At 43.7% G+C, this 23,436-nt stretch overlaps 1 protein-coding gene across 1 annotated transcript in view; it reads right to left on the bottom strand.

The window, feature by feature from the left end:
* CACNA1A (calcium voltage-gated channel subunit alpha1 A) overlaps positions 1-23,436 on the bottom strand; it is a 220,110-nt gene that overhangs the window by 95,587 nt on the left and 101,087 nt on the right. The window contains exons 17-24 of the mRNA XM_044454096.1: positions 19,049-19,166; positions 16,416-16,483; positions 15,508-15,614; positions 13,540-14,349; positions 12,268-12,734; positions 10,169-10,307; positions 9,577-9,706; positions 625-684 (exon numbers count right to left, since the gene is read on the bottom strand). Of these exons, the coding sequence (XP_044310031.1) occupies positions 625-684; positions 9,577-9,706; positions 10,169-10,307; positions 12,268-12,734; positions 13,540-14,349; positions 15,508-15,614; positions 16,416-16,483; positions 19,049-19,166 (1,899 nt within the window). The remainder of the gene's footprint in view (positions 1-624; positions 685-9,576; positions 9,707-10,168; positions 10,308-12,267; positions 12,735-13,539; positions 14,350-15,507; positions 15,615-16,415; positions 16,484-19,048; positions 19,167-23,436) is intronic.

The following is a 23,436-nucleotide window of genomic DNA, read 5'->3' as shown; positions in this document are numbered from 1 at the left end:
TGTGTGTGTGTGTGTGTGTGTGTGTGTAAGAGAGAGAGAGAGAGAGAGAGAGAGAGAGAGAGAGAGAGAGAGAGAGAGAGAGAGAGAATTGTGAGCATTCTGCATACACCTGAAGAGCTTTGTTTGCTATCTGGGAACAAATGTGTTCCTGTTGCCAAGGCAACCAAGCAGATGAGCCCTGGCTGCAATGAAACTACTCTGACAACAGAAAACAGTCCCCTCCACACACACCCCTACTGACTGCAAGTGAGGACAATGCTGTGCCAGTTTGCCTTTGGAGGTTTTGCAAATCCAACTGGCCATGAATCACCATAATATTGTAACTCTCACTATGTAACACCTGGTTGGGTGAAATAAGATTGCACTATTGAAGAAAACGGCACCAGAGGAGCAACTGCGATAGGGGACAATTGCTGGGAACAGTAAATTATATGTGGAAAATGATCCTTTAGAGGTTTTTAGGGGCATGTCTCATGCCCTGCAAAGGCTGACTTTGTTTCAGATATTTTCACAAACAAAGGTTCAGTGCACCCCTCCTGCAGCATTGCACAGCCGTGTCCTGCTGTCTTGACATTCTCTGGTGCACAATGACACGGGAAACACACTCTCCACCAAATTACTAACCTTAACAACCATTTCAAAGGTGAAGACACCTGTGAAGACATAGTCAAAATAACGGAGAACCTATAAGAAGAAATGAGAGAAAAGAATTAGAGATATAGGCTTAGTTTTGCCCATCCCTTCAGAGTCATGAATCCTAACCAAAACTGTGACCAATTGTGATCTTGGCTCTTATTTTGAGTCCAATCTGAAGGGCGTACATCTTGTTCTTAAATACACTCCAGTCAGTGGCACTCACAGGAAAATGTTCAACATCACAGACAGCAGAGAGCAGGCTTTGTAGGTTATCCAGAACGCTGGGGCAATCCACATTGCATTCTGGCCACTTGTTTACTGAAAGATGTATGAATATCACAGGAATCCATATCTTCACTCTGAGGCTTCTAAATCTCCCTTCTCCCATGATCACCACCATCATCACATAATCATACAATTTGTGGAATAAACTAAGGAAACATAATACCTAACTCCACTTGCCCCTTGGCTTTTGATGTTGCTGTTATGAAAGGGGAGAATTTGAGGGAGGGAGGCAGGCCAGTACACATAAAATGGGTTTTAAACAGGACACCATGTCTATTAAAAAGGCTGATAAAACAGTTGTTTTGTGTCAACCAAATCAGCTTGTCATAAAATCATAGCATGATAATGCTCCAAATAAATGGATGCATCGCCAACATGGTAGTACCATGAGGGGCCACCCCGCTGCCCATTCCCTGCCTGAGCTGATAGAAGTGGTCTCAGACTTGGTGTGAAGGTCTTTAGGATGATGGTTCTGGGGAATCTTAATCTTCATGCCGAGGCTGCTGTATCCAGGGCAGCTCAGGACTTCATGGATGCAATGACAACCATGGGCTTGTTTCAACATGTTATTGGCTCAATGCATGTAAAAGGACACACCCTTGATCTGGTTTTCTCAACTGGGCAGGAGGATAGTGATCTGGAAGTAGGGGAATTAACATCAACCCTCTTGTCATGGTCAGATCACTTCCTACTGAGGTCTAGACTTCAGCTCCCTTTCCCCTCTGCAAGGGTGGGGAACTTTTTAAAATGGTCTGTCCCTGGAGGCTAATGGATCTTGATAGCTTCCAGAGGACTCTGGGGGAGGTTTCTGGCTGGTGTTGCTGCTGAAGCCTAGGCTGCTCTGAGATGGCTCAGGCAGTTGACACAATCACACCCAAGTGCCCTCCTCCTTTGAGAGAACCCAGCCAGCTCCTTGCTATACACTTGAGTTGAGGACTCTAAGCAGGGGGGAGATGGCTAGAGTGCAGGAGGAGGAAAACTTATGCTTAGTCTGATTAAACATGGGTTAGAGCTCATTATTTCCACCAGCATCCTGTCTTTTCAGTGTCATCCAGTGGAGCTTTTCTAAGTGGTTCGTGCCCTATTATATTCTGGACCAGAGAAAGAAATTGTGGAGCCTTCAGTAGCTCACTGCAATGGATTTGCACAGCACTTTAAAGATAACATTTCTTGGAATCAGCATGAATTTGGCACCACAGCTCATGCTACAATTATTGAGGCCTGAGGACAAGGTCAAATCTGGCCCACCACTTGTGTGCTTGTCCCTTGCCCCTCATGGTTTATTGCAACCATTAAGGAAGGGATTTCAACTTGGGTCCAGGAGGTTGTAAACTTCTCCTTGAGCGAGGGAGTAGTATCAGCCTCTTTAAAAGGAGCTGTATTAAGCCATTCTTGAAAAAGCCTAACCTGGACCCAGAGGACATTATTAACTTTAGGCCAGTGGCAAATATCCCCTTCCTGGGCAAGCTGTTTGAGTGGGTGGTGGCTGAATTACTCCAGGAACTCATGAATAAAACCAATTATCTAGATCCATTTCAATAAGGCTTCAGGCCTGGTTTTGGAACAGGAACTGCCTTGTTCGCCCTATGGGATTGCCTTTGCTGGGAAAAAGACAGGGGGAGTGTGACACTGATGATTCTTCTGAACCTCTCAGCGGCTTGCAGTACCATTGACCATGGTACCCTTTTGGATAGGCTGGCTGAACTAGGAGTAGGAGACACTGCATTGCAGGGGTTCCATTCCTACTTGGCCAGCCAATTCCAGCAAGTGTTCTGGGCGCTGGAGGAGGCTATCCGGATGTATGGGCTGAGGTACCATCAATATGTGGATGACACTCAGTCTACCTCTGTCTTTCATCAAACCAAGGTGAAGCAGTGTCTGGTCATGGTAAAGGACTGCCTGAAAGCCAAGGAGGGAGGGGGAGGAGGGAGAGAGAGAGAGACTCATCCAGACAAGGTAGAGTTATTGTTACTGGGTAGTTCAGTTGAGTGATATTCAACCTCTTCTAGATGGGAGTTGCACTCCCCCAAAGGGCAAAATTTATACTTTGGGGGGGGTGCACCTGGACCCAGCATTGTCACTTGAGGCATAAGTGGACCCTGTGGCATGGAGCATATTTTATCAGCTTAAGCTGATATGCCAACTTTGACCCTCTCTGGAGAGAGGAAGCCTAGATACAGGTATCCATGCTCTGGTAACCTCTCATTTGGATTACTCCAATGTATTGTAAATGGAGCTGCCTTTGAAAATGGTCTGGGAACTTCAACTGATCCAAAACAGGGCAGCAAGACTGTTAACAGGGACTGGCTCACAAGAACACTTCCAGCTACACTGGCTACCAGTTGAAGTCTGAGCCCAATTCAAAGCACTAGTACTAACATTCAAAGCCCTAAACAGCTTAGGGTCAAGTTATCTGAAGGATTGCCTCCTCCCATATGTACCTACCCAGACCCTGAGGTCATCTTCAGGAGTCCTCCTTCAGCAACCACTTCCAAACTGAGTTCTTGTTATTCATAAGGGGCTAATACTTCAGTGCCAATGGTTAAAGGGCAGTTTGGTAGAGACAGTTAGGGAATAAATGTAGTTCCTGGGTGCCAGCAGTGAAGAACAAGGAAGAGGGACTGGGGGAGCTGGCTTGCCTCCTCCTTAGCCCATGCCATCACATATTTCTGCTTTGGATGAGCAATCACACTGAAACATCACCTTCTTCTGCCACCACAAACCTTCAACCAAGAGACTGCTCAATTTTCTTGGCAAATGAATCACCCCAGTTGTATAACTAGAGCTAAATGGCTGCTCTGGATGGGATTGTCCCTGTGTTTAGCTGGAAGCTAAAATTCTGCATCCTTCTTTTGGGGAAGGGGTGCTGCATTCCATTGCTTTTTTGTTCATGCCAGCACAAAGGTTTCTTGTTACTGCATGAAACAGAGAATCCTAAAGTAGAGCCCTTAGCTCCTGCCCATCCTCAGTGGGGATGCTGCTCTAATTATTTCACTCATTTTTCCTTAGGGAAATCTCACAAGACCTGTCCAGCAAAGTTCTTGAAAAAGAAAATGCAGCATAAGCTGCTAGCACAGTGAGCCCATGATTTATTTCTCTTTCTTTCTCTCCCTCTCTGTCATGCCTCTCTCCTAACCTATTTAAACCCAACAACATTTCTGAGAAAGAGAGATTGGGAAGAAGAGTTTTGCATTTTGCCTAAACAGTCTATTTTTATTTTATTTTGGTATGGTCGTAAGACTAGCAAGATAAAACAGCACTGTGAATAATATTATTATTATTATAATACTATCACACTATAATGTACCAGTCAACAGATAAAGCAACAGTATCAATGCAATAATGTATAGGTAATAATAACCAGTTTAACAATTTAAGGCATTATCCAGCAATTGCAGAAGCAGAAAATCTAGCCATCTTAGAAGTTACCTGTGGCTTCCATTCAAGCTAGTCTATATATAACATATTAGCTTTCCCAGGTACCCCTTGCAAAACAGGAATAATGAAAATACAACTGAAATCACACTACAAGGAGCCGTACAGCAGAACATGGCTCACCATCCCTATCATGGCAACTTTACAAGAGCACAGGCACTCAGAATGTGAAATGCTGTTAGATCTGCCCTTCAACAGGGCAGAAGGAAACACATTAAATGTTGCTAATGTGAATGCTCTGCTGTATTTAGGATGATTGAAGTAGTTAGGGTGCAGTTGAATTGGTTTTATTCCATTTTGGAGTAAAAACTGTAACTTTGATTTGGTATAGTTAATCACCAGCTTTTCAGTTTGACGGTAAGTGTCAAAACTTAATAAACCCCCTCACACAAATGCATGTCAGAGAGAGAAACACTGTATCATCTGCATATAATAATACAGGCACATTTCTTGTGCAAGCTTGGAAGTATGGCAATTTATCTCAGCATATCTTTTGACCAGAGAATTGATATAGACGCTAACAGTGTAGGAGTAAGAACACCATCCTCTTTAACACCAGTGCAAACTGGAATTGGTCGTGTCAAGTAGCCCATACGGTTGCATCCTACCTGCAACCAGGTTTTATCACAGAGGCTATGAATGAGAATTAACAATGGCCTATCAATGTTAGTGGCCTCGAGTTTTTAGCATAACCTTTCCTTTAGAAATGAATTGAAAGCAGCCATTAAATCAATAAAGGTTATGCAGGGTGCACCTCAGAATGCTGAAGAAAGATTTTCAAGCAGCTGTTGTAACAGACGTCTTTGGTCAGAGGGAGAGAGCCTTCACTGCCATGGTCTAAAGCTTGCCTGTTCATCTTACCACAAGTTTTCCTCTTCTATCTAGCATGTGAGTTTCTTGAGATGACTAACATACAACCTGCCAACACTTCTCACTAGACTGACTGGTCCTCTGAAAGATTTTTTATTTTTGGCATAGTAGAGTAATATTGGCAAGGCCCTGGTCCACTGGTATGCACACTGATATAATCAGTACAAGTAAATAAAACAGGTAGGGGCAGGACCTATTCCAAGACTCCTTTAGGATGACCTCCCTTGATACTACATTATGTTATTAATGACTAAGTTACAAAGCCATTCACTTCTAACTCCTCCCTTACCCATGTCTTGTACCAGTAAGCTATCATAACCTCTAACGAAGTCCCAAAAAGGGGATTGGCAGCCTTGCAATGTCTCAAGAAAAGATTAACATTTGTGAATTCTGATGGCATAAAATGGGTCAATCTGAGATATGTAAAATCTTATCAACAGAGTAGCTCAGAGTACAGGATCTGATCCTGCTGGATCCTTTAAGTCTCAGGACTTAAAGGGAGAGTCCTTTGGGCTACTTTATGAGAGAGTTGCTCTTCCAGTGTCTATGAAAATAGTTCTACTTCTTTTTTGGACCCTTTCCTTTCCCTTAAGTAAGCCTATTGCCTTCATTACTTATCCTACTTAGTGGCTAGCTCCTACAGCTGGGCTCATTTTGCTCACATTTGAAACTACTGGGCAAGCATGAATTGGAAGCATATTGTCTCATTTCAACTGCCTCCATGGGAGAGCCACATTCAACTATCTTATCTCATATCAAGTCAGCAGTATTTTTTGCCATGGTCAATGAGGGAGCAAGATTTTTGAAAGGACATTGAGCTTTCAAGATTTTGAAAGTTAAGTCAAGTCAACTAGTGACCTCATTTGTGCCTCAGAAGGCAAGGGCAGAGAAGGACTCTAACAGGTCCTGCTCCTCAACTTCTGGAAATTCAGTCATTGCCCAGAATCACCAAGGTGTTGAGACTCCCATAGCTTTGGCTCATCAAAACCTCCATGAATGTTAAGTTTATTTCAGGCATTATATAAAGTTCTTGTGAGAAGTTTTTCTCAGCTTTTGTATGTTCTCTCAGTGGAGGTGCAACAAAACAGGAGGTACCCAGTTCTCAAATAATCTGGAGACTGGTATGCTACTCTGACCTAATAAATCCCTACACTCAAACACCATCTTGGCAGAGCACAATTTGCAGAATGTGACTACTGCATTAGCATGAAAGCTGAAATATAAATATTGTATCCATGCAAAGCGGTTGTAAAGAAAAATAATCTCTGGAAGAATCACACCCACAAATTTCAAAAGATGTAATTTTTGTTCATACTGCAACAGAATCCCCCTTGGTTTGGTGCAGTTTGATAAAATAAACTTCAGTTGATTTAGTACTAATTTCCAAGTAACTCCTTTGCAATCATCCTCAGAGATGTTTTAATTACTGAGAGGACTTGTGCCAATAGGTCCTGGGTGCCAGTGCTCTGCATTTGCACCAGCAGGGGTCAGAATCCCTGTTGCAACATCAGGATGCAATCTGGCAAAGGCTGGTTTTACTCCTTTCTCTTAAGAGGATCCCTGAGATTCTAAATGAATTTCAGTTTTGCGCTATTATCTAGTGATCTGAAATTCCCATAATCCATTTTTATAAGAACTTCACTTTAAATTATTTTGCATTATTTACATTTTACTCTTCTTAACTGTGGCTGCCTTTTCCAATCTCTTTTGGCACACTCCCCCCCACCCCCCCAGCATATTTATGTTACTTCGAAGTAATTTGTTATTAGTCACTTGTTCACAAGTCTCTTTATTGGTTCTTATCTAGGTAGTTTCTCAAATTTTGGTTAAAAGAGCCCTCAATTTATTACACTCAACCAAATAAAATCTACTATATTCAGTATCCTGAGTTAACATTGTGAGGTACTTTACAACTGGTATACCTTGCTCCTTTGTCATGCAGATTTGAGTTTGTACCTCTTTCTTGCTTTCTTCTAAAACCTCTTTTTTGGATTCTTTCCCTCCACTTGAAGCAAACTCAAAAATTTGCCTTAGCAGTAGTTCCACTAACTGGTTAGCTCTATCTGAAGGATTACTCTGAAGACTGTTTAAACTTGTCAGGAAACTGATAGAATCCTTGGAATGGTAACTTCTCAGCAAGAGTCAGTTCAGCTGCAGGACTAACAGAATCAAGGCCTTTTCTGCTATCCTGGAGATTCTCTTTAAGATACAAAGTGCAGCCCAGGTTAGAATCTGAGGAGGCTAGGGTATGTAATTTCACATCTGCTAACTTCATCTCCAACTTTCTCCATTTCTCTTTCCTTGTCTATCAGAAACTGGATGATTTTTGTTTGCACTCTATGTTTAAAAGAGGATCTTTTGCAAAGAGAGTGAACTCAAGGATTTCATAAATCCTTCTGGTTAACACAGTCATCTTGATAATTTTCACAAACAGAATTATATAACTCCTTAGCTGCAAACTGGGTTGAAACCATGATGTCTGAAAGTGTATAGTATAGTATAGTATAGTATAGTACAGTGATGGCGGACCTTTTCGAGACCGAGTGCCCAAACTGCAACCCAAACCCCACTTATTTATCACAAGTGCCAACACTGCAATAAAACCTGAAAACTGAGGTTTTGATTTAGAAAAAACAACTCACAGCCAGTCCAAGCAAATACATATATCCTTGGCAGTGCACTGACCGGTCATGTGAAAGCTCGTATGAGTTGTGGCTAATGAATTGCGGCTCGTGACATCATCGCCTGGTGCCACTACTCCTTTCCGAGCATGGGCCCTATGTGCGCTGTTATACGATGCTCAGCTGCTGGGGCGATGTTGGAGCAACTTGGCTCACTTGCCAACAGAGAGGGCTCTGTGTGCCCACTGTGGCACACGTGCCATAGGTTCGCCACCACTGGTATATAGTATAACTATTTAATGCCAATTTCCCACTTATTCTGATATTTATCATTGCGGTTAATAAGAGACAGCATTAGGAAACAGCATTGCTCATGACAGTATAAAAATCAGTCATCTGAACAACAAACCCACCTTAAATCACAATTTTAAATACTTTTAAAGGGCAGGTACAGACATTCCACATACTACTACCACATTTCATTCTTATTTACATGCAATAATTTCCCAGTGATTCTGTGTGGAAAATATGCACATATTAATAGCAACAAATTTGCAAAAGTGTATTGGTGGCACATACACACATACACACATGCACAAACATGCTTGCACGCACACGCACACACACGCACAGACACACTTGAACAGTTGTAGCATATGAAGGTATGCAACCTTTTGCCTCATGTAAGTATTATGCACGCAGAAAAAAACCATCCATATATGAAGCAGTCCTTCAAGTCTTGGAAACATAGGGACTTCCTGTCTCAAAGGAACTCATTGCTAAGAATGACACAGAATTTCACCCACTGGGGAAACGAGAAATTTGTGAATTTGACACTTGATGTGACACTGGTAATTTACCCTACTAGGTCTGTCAGTTAGATTATCCCAATCAGCTAGGAAGCTACAGAGTCAGGATAAAGTGTAAGGAATCAAGGTCTGTCAAAGGGCAATAGGATCACGAGGGCTGACTTTCACTCATTCATTCATGTCATGTCCTTGATGCCCATATATGGCTGAAGTTGCAAATGCATTGTGAAGCAATCACAAAGCCCTTTAATGATATGCTGAGCTCTGGAATTCACGCCGATCTGATCGCAACTGTTGTCTCCCAGTACAGTTCCAAGATGATCACTAATCCTAGCTGTGGGCAGAACCTAGAGAAGGTTGTACAATGCATAATGTAACATAAATCTTACTTGGGCACTGGGGTGAGGTGCTGCTCAGTGATAAATTAATTCACCTTGGTACATACAATGAATTCTAGTACTGGCTGTGGAATCAAGGGAAATGTAGGCAAACTGCGAAGGAGAAGAGGGAAAGCAGCATAGTAGGCCAATAAAGATGTGGAAGGTAGATATCTACTGCAGCTGACTAAGAAGCAATTGTGCGTGGGAGCCTTTCCTGTGATATTGTCCAGCTTCCAGCTTCATTCCAGGTCAGAACTAACAAACTGGACCTAGGAGCAAAGAGTCATTGCAAGGGCCACTCCAGTGATGAGACTGCTTGCTTTTGTAGCGGCACCTCTTGCTGCACATGGCCAGCTAAGGTGAGCCAAAGCAGTGCCCTCTAAGTTTTGTTTAGGGGTGCAGCCTCCCCAGTGAAGTGCAGAGCTTTTTAGAACTGGCTATAACTATTTCACTATCCCATGATTTATCTTCATGGCTAAGAGCAAGAGCAAATGCTGGCAAAGAGGGTGGTGATGGATAAAGAACACAGGAAGGACTTACATTGTTACGGGGAGCACTTGGCTGGACAGGGTCTTCAGCAGCCAGTGCAATGCTGCTCATGGCAATCACCATCAGTATGCAGATTTCAAAGTAGCGCAGGTTGACAATGTAATGACAGAGCCGCCGAAACCTAATATAGATAAGCAGAAGCATACTCTATCAAGAGGCTTTATAGTGCCAAGCATCTATAAAGTGCCATCTATTGTGTCAGATAAAAAGCACATGAGCAAAGTTTTTATTAATTTGTATTTAAAAATAATCAAAGCAGTTGATAACTACCTGTTATCATCTTTGCCCCTTTTCTGGTTTATAAGCCTAACATCCTAGCATATCTGCACTGTCTTCTGGATCCAGTCAGCATGATATACCTTATACCCTGTCCAAGTTCAGAAACATGGGTCTGAACTAAATCAGAGGCTGGAGAACACAGGCATCGAATTATCCAGCCTTCCCCCATCCTTTGAGTCAAATCATAAACACAATGTAGTCAAGTATCCCATGTTCACATCCTAACCATCTGTGGACCAGATACCCAGTCCTGCTATGCCAAGTCCAATTGCTTTTAGTTTGTAGCATGGCAACAAATACTTACGGGTTAGTGGTTGAGAGGATGAACATAGAGCTGTATGGGGGCATGGGCTTGGGCCCATTCTCCCCGCCATCATCATCTTCTTCCTCCTTTTTCTCTTCTTCTTTCTTGGGCGAAGGTTCAGGATTGGCATTCTTATTGACTGGCAAGTAGGAGAAGGACAATGAGGATCGTATCAGCTTTGATGTGTTCTCTTTCACAGTTCTCTCCACAGTGAGAGTTACAGCATCAAAGGCTGAATATGGAGAAACCTGGGTTAATCAGTCTACAAGAATGGGTCTTCTTCAGAGAGGTAATTCCAGAGGAGTTGAGGTGAAAGACAGGGACATATCTGGGAACCAGAATGTACCACAGAATACACTGCCATATGGCTATACAGGTCCAGAGCATGCAAAATATAGACACCCAAGTTTTGAATGCACAAACATGAGCACACAAGACTCAGACACAGACATCCTTAGGAAATGGATACCTGCATACTCATTCATCTGCGGAAACACTTCAGCACAGTCAGACATACAGAGCTCTTTACCATCCCATTCACATGGACACACACACAGCAGTGGCACACATGCACTATGCATACATGGTTCTAGTCAATACTACATTAGCCATTATATGTAACATACTAAAACACAGGACTCCAGATCAACCGGAGCCACAAACATTTATCCATTCATTCCTTGCGTTCAGCTGACAGCTTTCCATATAAAATGCTTGAGACAACTTACAATTAATAAAGCCCCCCTCCATATTTACGCCTTTATTTGATAACACCCATGTGTGATTTATGTACATTCTGCTTTGCGCATTGCAGTTCTCAGCAGTCTGAGAATATAGCAGTTCTTCTTTGTCATATAACTGTGGCATATTCTCAGCCCCCTGTGACAGGCTTATAGGCAGTCTGCCTGAGAAGCAAAATACACCTGTAGGATGTGCCAGAACGAACAGATTTATAAGCAAAGACATTCAGGTATCATGAAGCACGTGAAAATGCGTACCTTTCCAACTCAGGGTCACAGGAATACAGACAGAAAGAATTCTTGGGGCTGATGCACACTTTCAAAATATCCATATCCTTTAGTCACACACACACATAGTTTAAAGTAACACAGGTGATGGCAGGGTTATTACAGAAGTATGAGCAAGTGGACAGGACTTAATCTGCCTTTAAAGTTTTATGGCTTGTTTTTGTTTTTGCTGTTACCTGTAACAGGTACTTCCTCCTGCCTCACACTCTAATGGTACAAAACCTTCTCATCAGTATGCACACTGTTGTGATATTAATACAATTTATTGACTTCCCGCCTTGACTTCGGTAACGTGCTCTACGTGGGGCTACCCTTGAAGACGGTCTGGATACTTCAATTGGTTCAAAATAGAGCTGCCAGGCTGCTGACGGGGACTGGGCGTTATGTTCACATGACTCCAGTCCTCCGTCAGCTTCACTGGCTTCCCAATGAAGTCTGGGCCCAATTCAAGGTGTTGGTGATGACCTATAAAGCCCTAAACGGCTTGGGTCCTGGTTACCTGAAGGAGCTCTTACATCCATATATGCCCGCCCGCCCCTTGAGATCTGCGGGAGAGGCCCTTCTCCAGGAACCCTCCGTGAAAGAAATTAGGAGGGTAGGTACTCGGAGGAGGGCTTTCTCTGTGGTGGCGCCTAATCTATGGAATGCGCTCCCCAAAGAGGTCTGCCTGGCGCCGTCGTTATTTGTTTTTCGGCGCCAGGCGAAGACCTTTTTATTTAAGCGTCATTTTAATTGTTAATATTATTTGATTTTATCTGGCCAGGGCGACTTATTTTATATTGATATTTTTTGCATTTTAACTTAATGTTGTGAGCCGCCCCGAGGCTTCGGCGAATGGGGTGGCATAGAAATGTTTTAATAAATAAATAAAATAAATATTAATAAATTTCACCAGAATAGGTGGATCCAACACTCCCTCTCCTTTGCCCATACTGAGTGGTTCTAATTCTTTCCCTTATGAAATTGTATCCATCCAGATGGTAAATGCATGTGACCCTAATCCTTTTGCCTGGTGTGCATGCTGCCTGGGTCTAGCCCATGCTCCAGTGATACAACACATTTGGTGCTTACCTTGCATGACAGCATTGTTGACTGGTGGGGGGAAGGCAGGTGGGACTTCTACCACTGTGTGTTCTGGCTTCTTGGCAGTTTTAGGCGGATTGTTCTGGGTCCCAGGGTTAGTGACAATGAGGCTGTTCTCAGGGTTCTTAGGTAGTCCAGGGCTGGCGGGATTGGCAGGGTTACTGGGGGCCCGGCGACTGGTAGAGTTTTGAGAGTTGGGGGGTGGCTGGTCCAAAGGAACAGGTGGATTTTGGAGGGTGCGACTTGGTGTGGAATTTGAGTGGCTGCCTCCTTTGGTAGGGTTCTGAGGATGACTGACTGGATGTGGATTTGAGGTCTCATTGGTTGCCAGCTTATTGTTCTTCATGTTGTCGATATCCTCAGCCACAGGGGGCTCCAAGCGTCCCATATCCTGTTGGATTGGTCGTGTGGTGGATAGGTTTGGTCCAGGTGGGAGGCCAGAGCCTTGATTCTCTCTGTAGCATACAAAAAAAGGTTGATACACTGCTGTGCACAGTTCACTGAGACAACCAGCCTGGCAAGAAGCAAGGCTTGCAGTCTCCAGTTCCCATGACCATTCTCCCAATCCATACCCAACACAAACATTACCTGTACACTGCCTACTGCTCAATGCAGACTACGCCAGCCTTGCTATATTGCCCTAGCCCCTCCCCGCTGCTCACTTTCAGCCAGCCAGAGCTATCTCGCAGTGAACACAAAATGTAGTTGCATTATGCAAACTACCCTTTGTGTCAGGGATGACTGATGTCACTTCATTCCCATGTTGCTTGTCTCCTGTCCCTAGAAACTATGCTTCAGCTGTCCAACCTCCTCCAGTACAGACAGACATAACGAGGTAATCAACTCTCACTAAAAACAAAAACAAACTATACTTTCTGTACTGGCTCCTGGCTCTGATACACTGGTAGATAAGCAGAATGGCAGGTTTAGGAAAAATATTTCACCTTGAACACACACACACACACACACACACACACACACACATATATATGCGCACCTTCTAATAATGGAGCCTTTCCAGAGAGGCTCATGTTCTATACACCAATACTTCTCTTAGTGGATAATTTTTTATCTCTTTGAAGTACCTGACTTGTCCTCACTTTAGCAAACTTGAACATCTGTTCCCCCAGTCAAGGAGCAAGTAATATTTTAACTTTGAGTTTAGGCTTAAGCAAATTGGCATTCTGAAGGAAATGAGTCCTGCCCCATTACTTCAGAGGGTCCTCCGATGATCATGCCCCCCTTTCTGTCTTTACTCACTTCCTGCGCCGGTGCCGGCGCTCCTTGCCATCAACATCGTAGGTAGACTGAGCAGTGTGCCGGTGCCGTCGGCGCCTTTCCCCCTCGGGTTGCTCCCCATCCACATCACCCCGTGCAGGCCTGCTCCCCTCACGGTGCCGAGGCCGACGCTCAGCTTTGCTGCTCTCCTCACGACCTCCTTCATCTGGTGTCCGGCGGTGAGCTCGATGCCGTCGGAGCTCCCGATCACCATCAGCTGTACGGGGTGATCCACTTCGGCTCTCTTTGCCACCTCGGTGCCGGCGATGGGGGTCCAAGGCCTTGATGCGCTCAGAGTCACAGTCGCCACAGTAACCATGCTCAAGGATGGCATTATGCTCCTTGCTAGGATAGTCTATTTCATGGTACCCACTTTCCTGGCTGAAGTCAATTTCCTTGCTGCTGCTCCGTGGCCGTCGTGGCTCCAAGCTCCCTGAGTTGGGGCGCTCATACATGTGGGGATCCCGTGCATGCTCATGGTATCGGGGTGGCTTTCGCAAGAACTCCTCAGGCTGCTGCTGTCCAAAGTGGGGGTCCAAGGGTGGCTCAGTGGGGCGTGTCTTGTTGGTGTTGTTGTTCCGATTCTCCTGAGGATCAACCACCAATGGTCTGTCTAAGTGGGTTTTCATGTCCGGCCGCATTTGCCGGGCATATGAGACCTTCCAGCGATCTTCAGGATCCAGCTCATTGTACAGTGCCTCCCGGCTTGCCAACAGGTTTTGTTTCCGCATCTCATTTGTCCGCTGCTCCCAGACTGATTTGCCGCTTTTCTGGTTCTTTTGCTGTTCTTTTCTGAAGACAAAAACAAAGATTCTTGAAAAACTCCCTCAGTACCAGCAGTCTGGCCTACTAATATGATCAAATGTAATTTTCTCCATGGTTTCAATTTTCATGCTATAGTACTAACTCTTTGGCACTTATATTGGGTTCATCTGTGCCCAGTCCATGAATTGTTTCCCTACCACCACCACTGCAGAGGCAGCCAGATTTACCCTGCATAACAGCCAAAGGTTTATTTTTCGATTTATATCCTGCCTTTTTCCTACAAAGGGCTCAAGGCAGCTTACATCATCTCTCCTCCTCCATCTTATCCCCACAACAACAACCCTATGAGGTAGGTTGGGCTGAGAGTCTGTGACTGGCCCAAAGTCACCCAGTTGGCTCCATGGCTGAGCGGGGACTAGAACCCAGATTGTCTGACTCCGAGTCCCATGCTCTTAACCACTACACCACACTGGCTCTCTTATTTATGGTGGTAAATAAGATCTTAAAATGCAACCTTCCTGTTGCGTGTGGTGTTGCTGATGGTGGAAGCAACATGCAAGCCTAAAGGAAGAATTTGGTTCACATGCTGCTGCTAGCATGGCCAGGAATGCTGCACAGAAGCCCAGATGTGCACAGCCATGACCTGGCCATCGAGATTTTCCTTCGGCCTCTGCTGTCCCCACTGGCCAGACGGAATTAGGCTGAAAAGGAGGAGTTGCTGCTGTGACAGAAAATATTTCTTAGAACTTGTTTTGGCCTCGGGCCTCTCCCAACTCTCTTTCTCTTCCCTATCAATCCACACTGACTTCTCATTGGGAAATTCTGGATGATCTTTCTGCCTAGGTTGAAGAACTGAAAATCAGCCATATAGTCTTCACTACTCCTACTTTGTAATGCTTCATATTAGTGATATCAAATCTAGAATAACTTCCTTGCCCTATGTTTCTGTATATTGCCCTGTGCTGACATGGAAAGAGCCAACAGCGCTTGCTGGGAAGGCTAGGATTGGAGTACTCTTCCTACCATAAGGAAGTTTTTCCAAAGCACTACAGGACCACAGAGGTTCTCTCTCACCCTTGCTGGAAGCCATCCTTTGGAATTCAGAACTGCATGTAAGCCTGCTTTGCTTTGTATTGTCGAGCTCGGAAATGCTTATGTGGAACAAAGGTCAATCAATCAACTTACACTGCTATTGACATGTTGGCTGCAGACAAAGGGCTTACTTCTGCTACTTCCTTTGCCTTCTGGAGGGCAAGCTTCTGGTTGGCTGCTTCTTCTTCTTCTTGTTCATCCTGTGAAACCCAGACATTATAGAGGAGTTGCCACCATCCTGAATCCTTCTGTTAAACACTGCTGCCCATTCCCCAACACCATAAAGCAGCACTTTGCGCCCATTTCTCTGAACACTTCCTGTTCATGGGGAAGGCCAATGGCAGCAAGTACTGAGACTAGGACAATAATGGATTTGTTCCTAATTGTCCTGTGATTCCTTCTCCAATGAGGAAAGGGGCTGAATTTCCTCTCTGTTCATCAGAAGAGGGCCAAGGGCAGAGTGAAAAAAAAAAACATTCATGAAAGAGGGAGGCAAAAATGCTCCTTCCAGGCACAAAAAGGGAATATTATGATGCATCTGGAGAGCAGCTTCTGCCCAACAAATGTAAGGCTAAACTGACAGTGAGGGGGAAAATACCTACAGGAAGCATGGGGATTTAGCACCTGGGTTGCTGGGTTGGGATCAGATAATCCATGCTGACCCTTGGAGAGGCAGCAATTAGCAGTGGCACTTTCTAAATCCCCATGCTGCTTTCAGGGCATTGCAGCTGCCAGTTCAGCACAGATAGTCCATATCCACCTAAAATGCAGCTACAGTATGAGGAGAACAACCACCCGCAGGGTGTCCTTGTCTTGGTACGGAGCTATAAGCAACCTCATGGGCCCAACATCCACCAGGACAGCTCTAGCTCTGACTGGAAAACCATTCACTTATGGTTCTTTTCTGTGGATATAGTCCCCCATCTTTCCTTTACTCTCTGAAAAATCACACTGAATAAGCAGGTACCCCACCATGCCCCACTGTGGAGAAGCAGTCCCACCTTGGTAAGCTCCTGCGCATTGGCCAGATTATCCACAGCGATAGCCAAGAACACATTGAGCAAAGTGTCTGAGTGCAGGGTGTCAAGGCAAAGACAAAAGCAGCTTCCATCCAACTGCAGTTGACTATTGGAAGAGTTACTTACTTACTTATTTATTTAAAACTTTTATATGCCATCCCCACATGCCTTGGCATCTCGGGACGGCTTACAATGTAGAATTAAAACAATAAAACAGTAACAAATACAGTAAAATTATATAAAAATAAAAACAAAAAAGCGACTGTTAATGATAAAATTATTTTTTAAAATATCCATTAAATAAAAAGGTTTTAACCTGGCACCGAAAAGAATATAGACTCAGCACCAGACACACCTCTCCAGGGAGTGCTTTCCATAACCTGGGTGCCACCGCAGAGAAGGCCCTGCTCCGGGTCGTTGCTCTTTTTATCTCCTTTAAAGAGGGCTCCTGGAGCAAAGCCTCTCCCGCAGATCGTAAGGGGTGTGAGGGCATGTAAGGGAAGAGGCGCTCCTTCAGATCTGTCATGGCCAAGTCTCTCCCCTCTTCCCCTGATCAATGCAATAAATACAGCCCTTTACTGACCTAGGCTGGCCACTCAGGGCTAGCTTTGTAATTTAGAATAGGTGGTAATAAAGTTGTTAACAACTAGCATCTATCAAAGTAGTGATCTCTCTGGTAGAGTTAGCTTTTGCTCACATCAGAAGTGGATTCCAAACTAAACCCCTCCCTTGCCCTCCAAAAGGGGCTGGGTCCATCCTCAGAGAGGTTAATGCTGCTTGTGGCCCAGACAGTGGCAACACCAGACATCACTTAATTGGTCCATTTTTTTTTTTTTGACTTGACAACAAACAACTGGATTGATGAACTCACACCCCTCCCTCTCTGATCCTCTTTGAACCATCTTCCCCCATGAACCAGAGGTTGTCTGGTCCTCTCCACCTGCTTGGCATTCAGTAAGTGCAATACAATCCTTTCTCTTCTAGCTCACCTTCAGAGCCATGATTTCAAACTTGGAAAGCTGTATTTTGAAAGAATCAGGTCCAATTCTACAATGCAGTGGCTTTCCCCAATAATTAATCAGATGGCAAATGACAACTTGTAAGGCTTACTTAAGAAAGCCTAGATTTAGGATCAAATTACACATTATGAAAATTGTGCAGCATGTAGCTGAGTATCTTCCTTTTTTAAAATGGAGAGTATTTATTTCTTTACTACTCAACAGCTGACGCTCTCTCTGGGCAATATATACTTGTGAATCCAATGCACACCATGAAAATAATATAGGACAGGACAGGACAGAATAGAACAGGAGTTGGAAGGGCCCTAAAAGGCCATCAAGAGCAACTCCCTGCTCTGTTTCCACAGGTAGTTACTCATCCAGCTGCAGGCCTGCACCTTTCTTACTTAGCAAAGGTGACTCAACGTGCTAGCTTGATTTATAGCTATGCAGAATTTGTTTCCTTGCCATCTGCTTCCCAACATTTCTCAAACATCCACACAGAGATTTTAAAAAAAGAAAATAAGTTTCTATTAGAATTAATGAAGGCTTTTTTCCTTTAAAAAAATTCCCATGCAGTGATGGGGTAGTATTTCAGAAAGCAAATGGAAAGGTGATTTAATTTTCTCCTCTCGGTGTGTACTAGTTCTGATCTAATTCAGGACCTTTTGGACTTAATTTCAAGTGCATATACTTAGCTCATGCTATGCAATTAACATAATGGCTAGGTCCACATATTCTGACAAGCAATCCTGTGCAATTTCCATGGTGTGTGTTTTTCTGCCTGGATGTGCCAGATAGATTATCGTTTCTATACTAGCATGGTTTCCACCCTCCTTGCTCTGTCCTCCCACTGTTGGCATGTAACCCTTCAGCCACTGTGCCTTAAATTCAATCACATGCTGGATGACTAGAGTAATTCCTGCAGCAGCTGCCACTCTTTCCAGTGGACTCTGTGCCAGCTGCATACCAGGACCCTGGAAACCATGATGTCAGGTTTGGACGATCAGACAAACCAGGGTGCTGCATGGAAATCATAGAACAGACCATTGTTTCTTATCATGGTTCCTAAAACCCAAGCATACTATGTTGAAATACTATGACAGGGTTCATACAACCTTGGCAAACCATCCCACACAAGAAATCACTATGGCTTGTCATGTCATGTGAACCTGCTCAAGGTGTAGTCACCCAAGATTAATGCCTCTTTCAGTACTGGTAGGTTCATCTTCTTCCAGAACTATCTTCAGAAGGAATGTTTTATATTACTGTAATTTCAATACTTAGAAATGGGACTGGGCTAGTTTGCAGTAAGCTAGCATCTTCACAAAAGAAGTATCAACTCATCTGTCATCTCTGGGTCTTGAATACAGATGGAGTGGAATGTCTGCTTTTGTTTAGAAAGGAAGCCAATCTATCCCTACACTGGTTAAAGTGAAACAGGAAAGATTTGCTCCAGCCATACAACACAGAAACAATCAAGGTGGAAGGATCACCAAGGCATCCTCGCTTCTAGACACCTGATGTTGAAACCATCAGCTATTACCTCCCTCCTCAGATTTCACTATCCTAATTCCTTAAGCATATCAAAACAATATATTTCTCAATAAAGGATACAGTTACCGAACAAGGTCAGTACAATGAAATAGATTGAGAACATCATTCCTGTATCGACACCGCCCTGAGATTGGATACCATGATACATCACCTCGTTCCAGTCTTCACCAGTCAAGATCTGAAATACTCAACATATCACTTGGAATTCCAGAAATGAAACTGATCGATTTCTCAGCCCTTGTTAGGTTGAACAAGGGGTTCAGTACTGATCAACCAGCAGACATCATGCTTTCTCTAAGCAAGAACATCCAGACTGAAGCATCTGTCAATGTCAAAGTAGCTATCAATGGAACCTATCTACTAATGTAATATCATGTCAGGAAGTAGTGCATCCTGTACTGCATCCTGTGCTATAATACTGATTAGTGTTTCATGTCATGGTCTGTTACACAGAAATGTATTCCTTACAGTTAAATTTATTAACCATACTTCTGGAATGCATTTTCATAGACCAAGACATAAGAAATACACATTAAGAGGTTTAAACTAAAAGGAATCCAGGAACTCTTGCTTGCTTGATTTTCCCTTACATAGGGTAGAGAAGGTAGGGCAAGGAAGTCTCTAAAAGAGGTGCACACAGTAAGAAAGGGTTCCTGGGTTTAAAACAAAGCTCTTCTTATGATGAAACCTGTGCCCAACTATAATATAATAGTGATATATTATCACCACAGTATGAGAGACAGACATCCCTCAAATAACCCATGGCTTGTTTTAGGGTTATTTGAATATTGTCTGACCCTCAAACAACCCCTGCTTCCTGGGCTTTATGACATGGCAAGAAGAGTTCCCACGCCCTTCATGGATCACTGCCTTGTCGTGGTGAAGGTGCTTGTGTAGCTCAATGAACCTATGAGCTATGCTGTGCAGGGCCACCCAAGATGGACAGGTCATAGCAGAGAGCTCTGACAAAATGTGATCCACTGCAGAAGGAAATGGCAACCCACTCCAGTATCCTTGCCATGAAAACGCCATGGACAGTACCAAAAGGCAAAAAGATATGATGCCGGAAGATGAGCCCCTCAGGTTGGAAGGTGTCCAATATGCTACTGGGGAAGAGCAGAGGCTAGTACTAGTAGCGCCAGAAAGAATGAAGCGACTGGGTCAAAGCTGAAAGGACACTCAGTTGCAGATGTATCTGGTGGTGAAAGGAGAGTCAGATACTGTAAAGAGCTATTCTCCATAGGAACCTGGAATGTGAGATCTATGAATCAAGGCAAGCTGGACATGGTCAAACAAGAGATGACAAGACTGAACATCGACATCTTAGGAATCAGTGAACTAAAATGGACCAGAATGGGTGAATTTAATTCAGAAGATAATCAAGTATACTACTGTAGGCCTCCCTCAGAAGAAATGGAGTAGCCTTCATAGTCAATAAAAGAGTAGGAAAGGCAGTACTGGGATACAATCTCCAAAATGACAGAATGATCTCTGTTCGAATCCAAGACAAACCATTCAACATCACAGTAGTCCAAGTCTATGCTGCAACTACTGGTGCTGAAGAGGCTGAAGTTGACCGGTTCTATGAAGGCCTACAACACCTTCTAGAATTAACACCAAAAAAATGGTGTCTTTATCATCATGGGGGATTGGAATGCTAAAGTAGGAAGCCAAAAGATAACCGGAATAACAGGCAAGTTTGGCCTTGGAGTACAAAATGAAGCAGGGCACAGGCTGGTAGAATTTTGTCAAGAGAATACGATGGTCATAGCAAACACTCTTTTCCAACAACCCAAGAGTCGACTCTACACATGGACATCACCAGACGGTCAACACAGAAATCAGGTTGACTATGTGTTCTGCAGCCAAAGATGGAGAAGCTCTATAGTCAGTAAAAAGTAGACCAGGAGCTGACTGTGGCTCAGATCATGAGCTTCTGGTTGCAAAATTTAGGCTTAAATTGAAGAAAGTAGGGAAAAGCACTAAGCCACTCAGGTATGACCTAAATCATATTCCTGATGAATATACAGTAGAGGTGACAAATAGATTTAAGGAATTAGATCTGATAGACAGAGTGCCTGAAGAAGTATGGACAGAGGTTCGCAACATTGTACAAGAGGTAGCAACTAAAACCATCCCAAAGAAAAAGAAATGCAAGAAAGCAAAATGGCTGTCTGAGGAAACTTTACAAATAGCTGAGGAAAGAATGGAAGTGAAAGGCAAGGGAGAAAAAGAAAGATACACCCAACTGAATGCAGAATTCCAGAGAATAGCTAGAAGAGATAAGAATGCCTGCTTAAATGAACAGTGCAAAGAAATAGAAGAAAACAATAGGGAGGACCAGAGATCTCTTCAAGAAAATTGGAGATATGAATGGAACATTTCATGCAAAGATGGGCATGATAAAGGACCAAAATGACAGGGACCTAACAGAGGCAGAAGAAATTAAGAAGAGGTGGCAAGATTATACAGAAGAACTATACAAGAAAGAGCTTAACGTCCCTGATAACTATGATGGGGTGGTCACTGATCTCGAGCCAGACATCCTGGAATGTGAAGTCAAATGGGCGTTAGGAAGTCTGAGCAACAACAAAGCTAGTGGAGGCAACAATATTCCAGCTGAGCTATTCAAAATCCTAAAAGACGATGACGTAAAAGTGCTACACTCAGTATGCCAGCAAATTTGGAAAACTCAACAGTGGCCACAGGACTGGAAAAGGTCAGTTTACATTCCAATTCCAAAGAAGGGCAATGCCAAAGAATGTTCAAACTACTGCACCATTGCACTCATTTCACATGCTAGCAAAGTTATGCTCAAAATCCTGCAAGCTAGGCTCCAGCAGTATGTGGATCGAGAACTACCAGAAGTAGAGGCAGGATTTCGAAGAGGCAGAGGAACTGGAGATCAAATTGCCAACATACACTGGATCATGGAGAAAGCTAGGGAGTTCCAGAAAAACATCTACCGTATTTTTCACTCTATAAGATGCGCCTGACCATAAGACGCACCTAGTTTTTAGAGAAGGAAAACAAGAAAAAAATATTCTGAATCAAATGGGCACATAATCACAGGCACATTCCCCATCACTTCCCCATGGGCTGCACATCTGACAGACTTACTGCACACACATATTTGCTCTATAAGACGCACAGACATTTCCCCTTACTTTTGAGGGGGGAAACGTGCGTTTTATAGAGCAAAAAATATAGTACTTCTGCTTCATTGACTATGCTAAAGCCTTTGTATGTGTGGATCACAACAAATTGTGGCAAATTCTTAGAGATGGGAGTACCAGAGCATCTTATTTGTCTCTTGAGAAACCTATATGTGGGTCAAGAAGCAACAGTGAGAACTTATTGATTGGTTCAAAATTGAGAAAGGAGTTCGGCAAGGCTGTATACTGTCACCCTGCCTATTTAACTTATATGCAGAGTACATCATGAGAAAGGCAGGGCTAGATGAATCACAAGTTGGAATTAAGATTGCCAGGAGAAATATCAACAACCTCAGATATGCAGATGATACCACTCTAATGGCAGAAAGTGAAGAGGAACTAAAGAGCCTCTTGATGGTGGTGAAGGAAGCGAGTGCAAAAGTTGGCTTGAAACTCAACATTAAGAAACTAAGATCATGGCATCTGGTCCTATCACTTCCTGGCAAAAAGATGGGGAAGAAATGGAGGTAGTGACAGATTTTATTTTCCTGGGTCCAAGATCACCGCAGATGGGGACTGCAGCAAAGAAATTAAAAGATGCTTGCTCCTGGGGAGGAAAGCTATGGCAAATCTAGACAGCATACTAAAAAGCAGAGACATCACCCTGCCAACAAAAGTGTGTATAATCAAGGCTATGATTTTCCCATTTGCAATGTATGGCTGTGAAAGTTGGACCATAAGGAAGGTTGAATGCCGAAGGACTGAGGCCTTTGAATTGTGGTGCTACAGGAGACTCCTGAGAGTCCCTTGGACTGCAAGAAGATCAAACCAGTCAGTCTTAGAGGAGATCAACCCTGACTGCTCTTTAGAAGGCCAGATACTGAAGATGAAACTCAAATACTTTGGCCACCTAATGAGAAGGAAGGACTCACTGGAGAAGAGCCTAATGCTGGGCACAATAGATGCCAAAAGAAGAAGGGGACAGCAGAGGATGAGGTGGCTGGATGGAGTCACTGAAGCAGTTGGTGTGAGCTTGGGTGGACTCTGGGGGATGGTGGAGGACAGGAAGGCCAGGAGGAACGTTCATGGGGTCATGATGGGTCAGACACGACTTCACAACTAACAACAACAAAAGAAGAGTCCCCATTGGCACCATGCAAAAATGACTTCTGTGGTGCCTGGCAAAATATACAGCCATCACAGGTAAATGAACCCATGGTGGACTATTATGATGCACATATTCAGTCAATACGTACACTTCCTTCAGTCTCACTGTAAAAAATTGATAGCCCA

Source organism: Varanus komodoensis, unplaced genomic scaffold, assembly GCF_004798865.1.
Source record: "Varanus komodoensis strain SLA01 unplaced genomic scaffold, ASM479886v1 scaffold7_1, whole genome shotgun sequence".
Lineage (NCBI taxonomy): Eukaryota > Metazoa > Chordata > Lepidosauria > Squamata > Varanidae > Varanus > Varanus komodoensis.
This window is presented reverse-complemented; position numbering and strand designations above follow the sequence as displayed.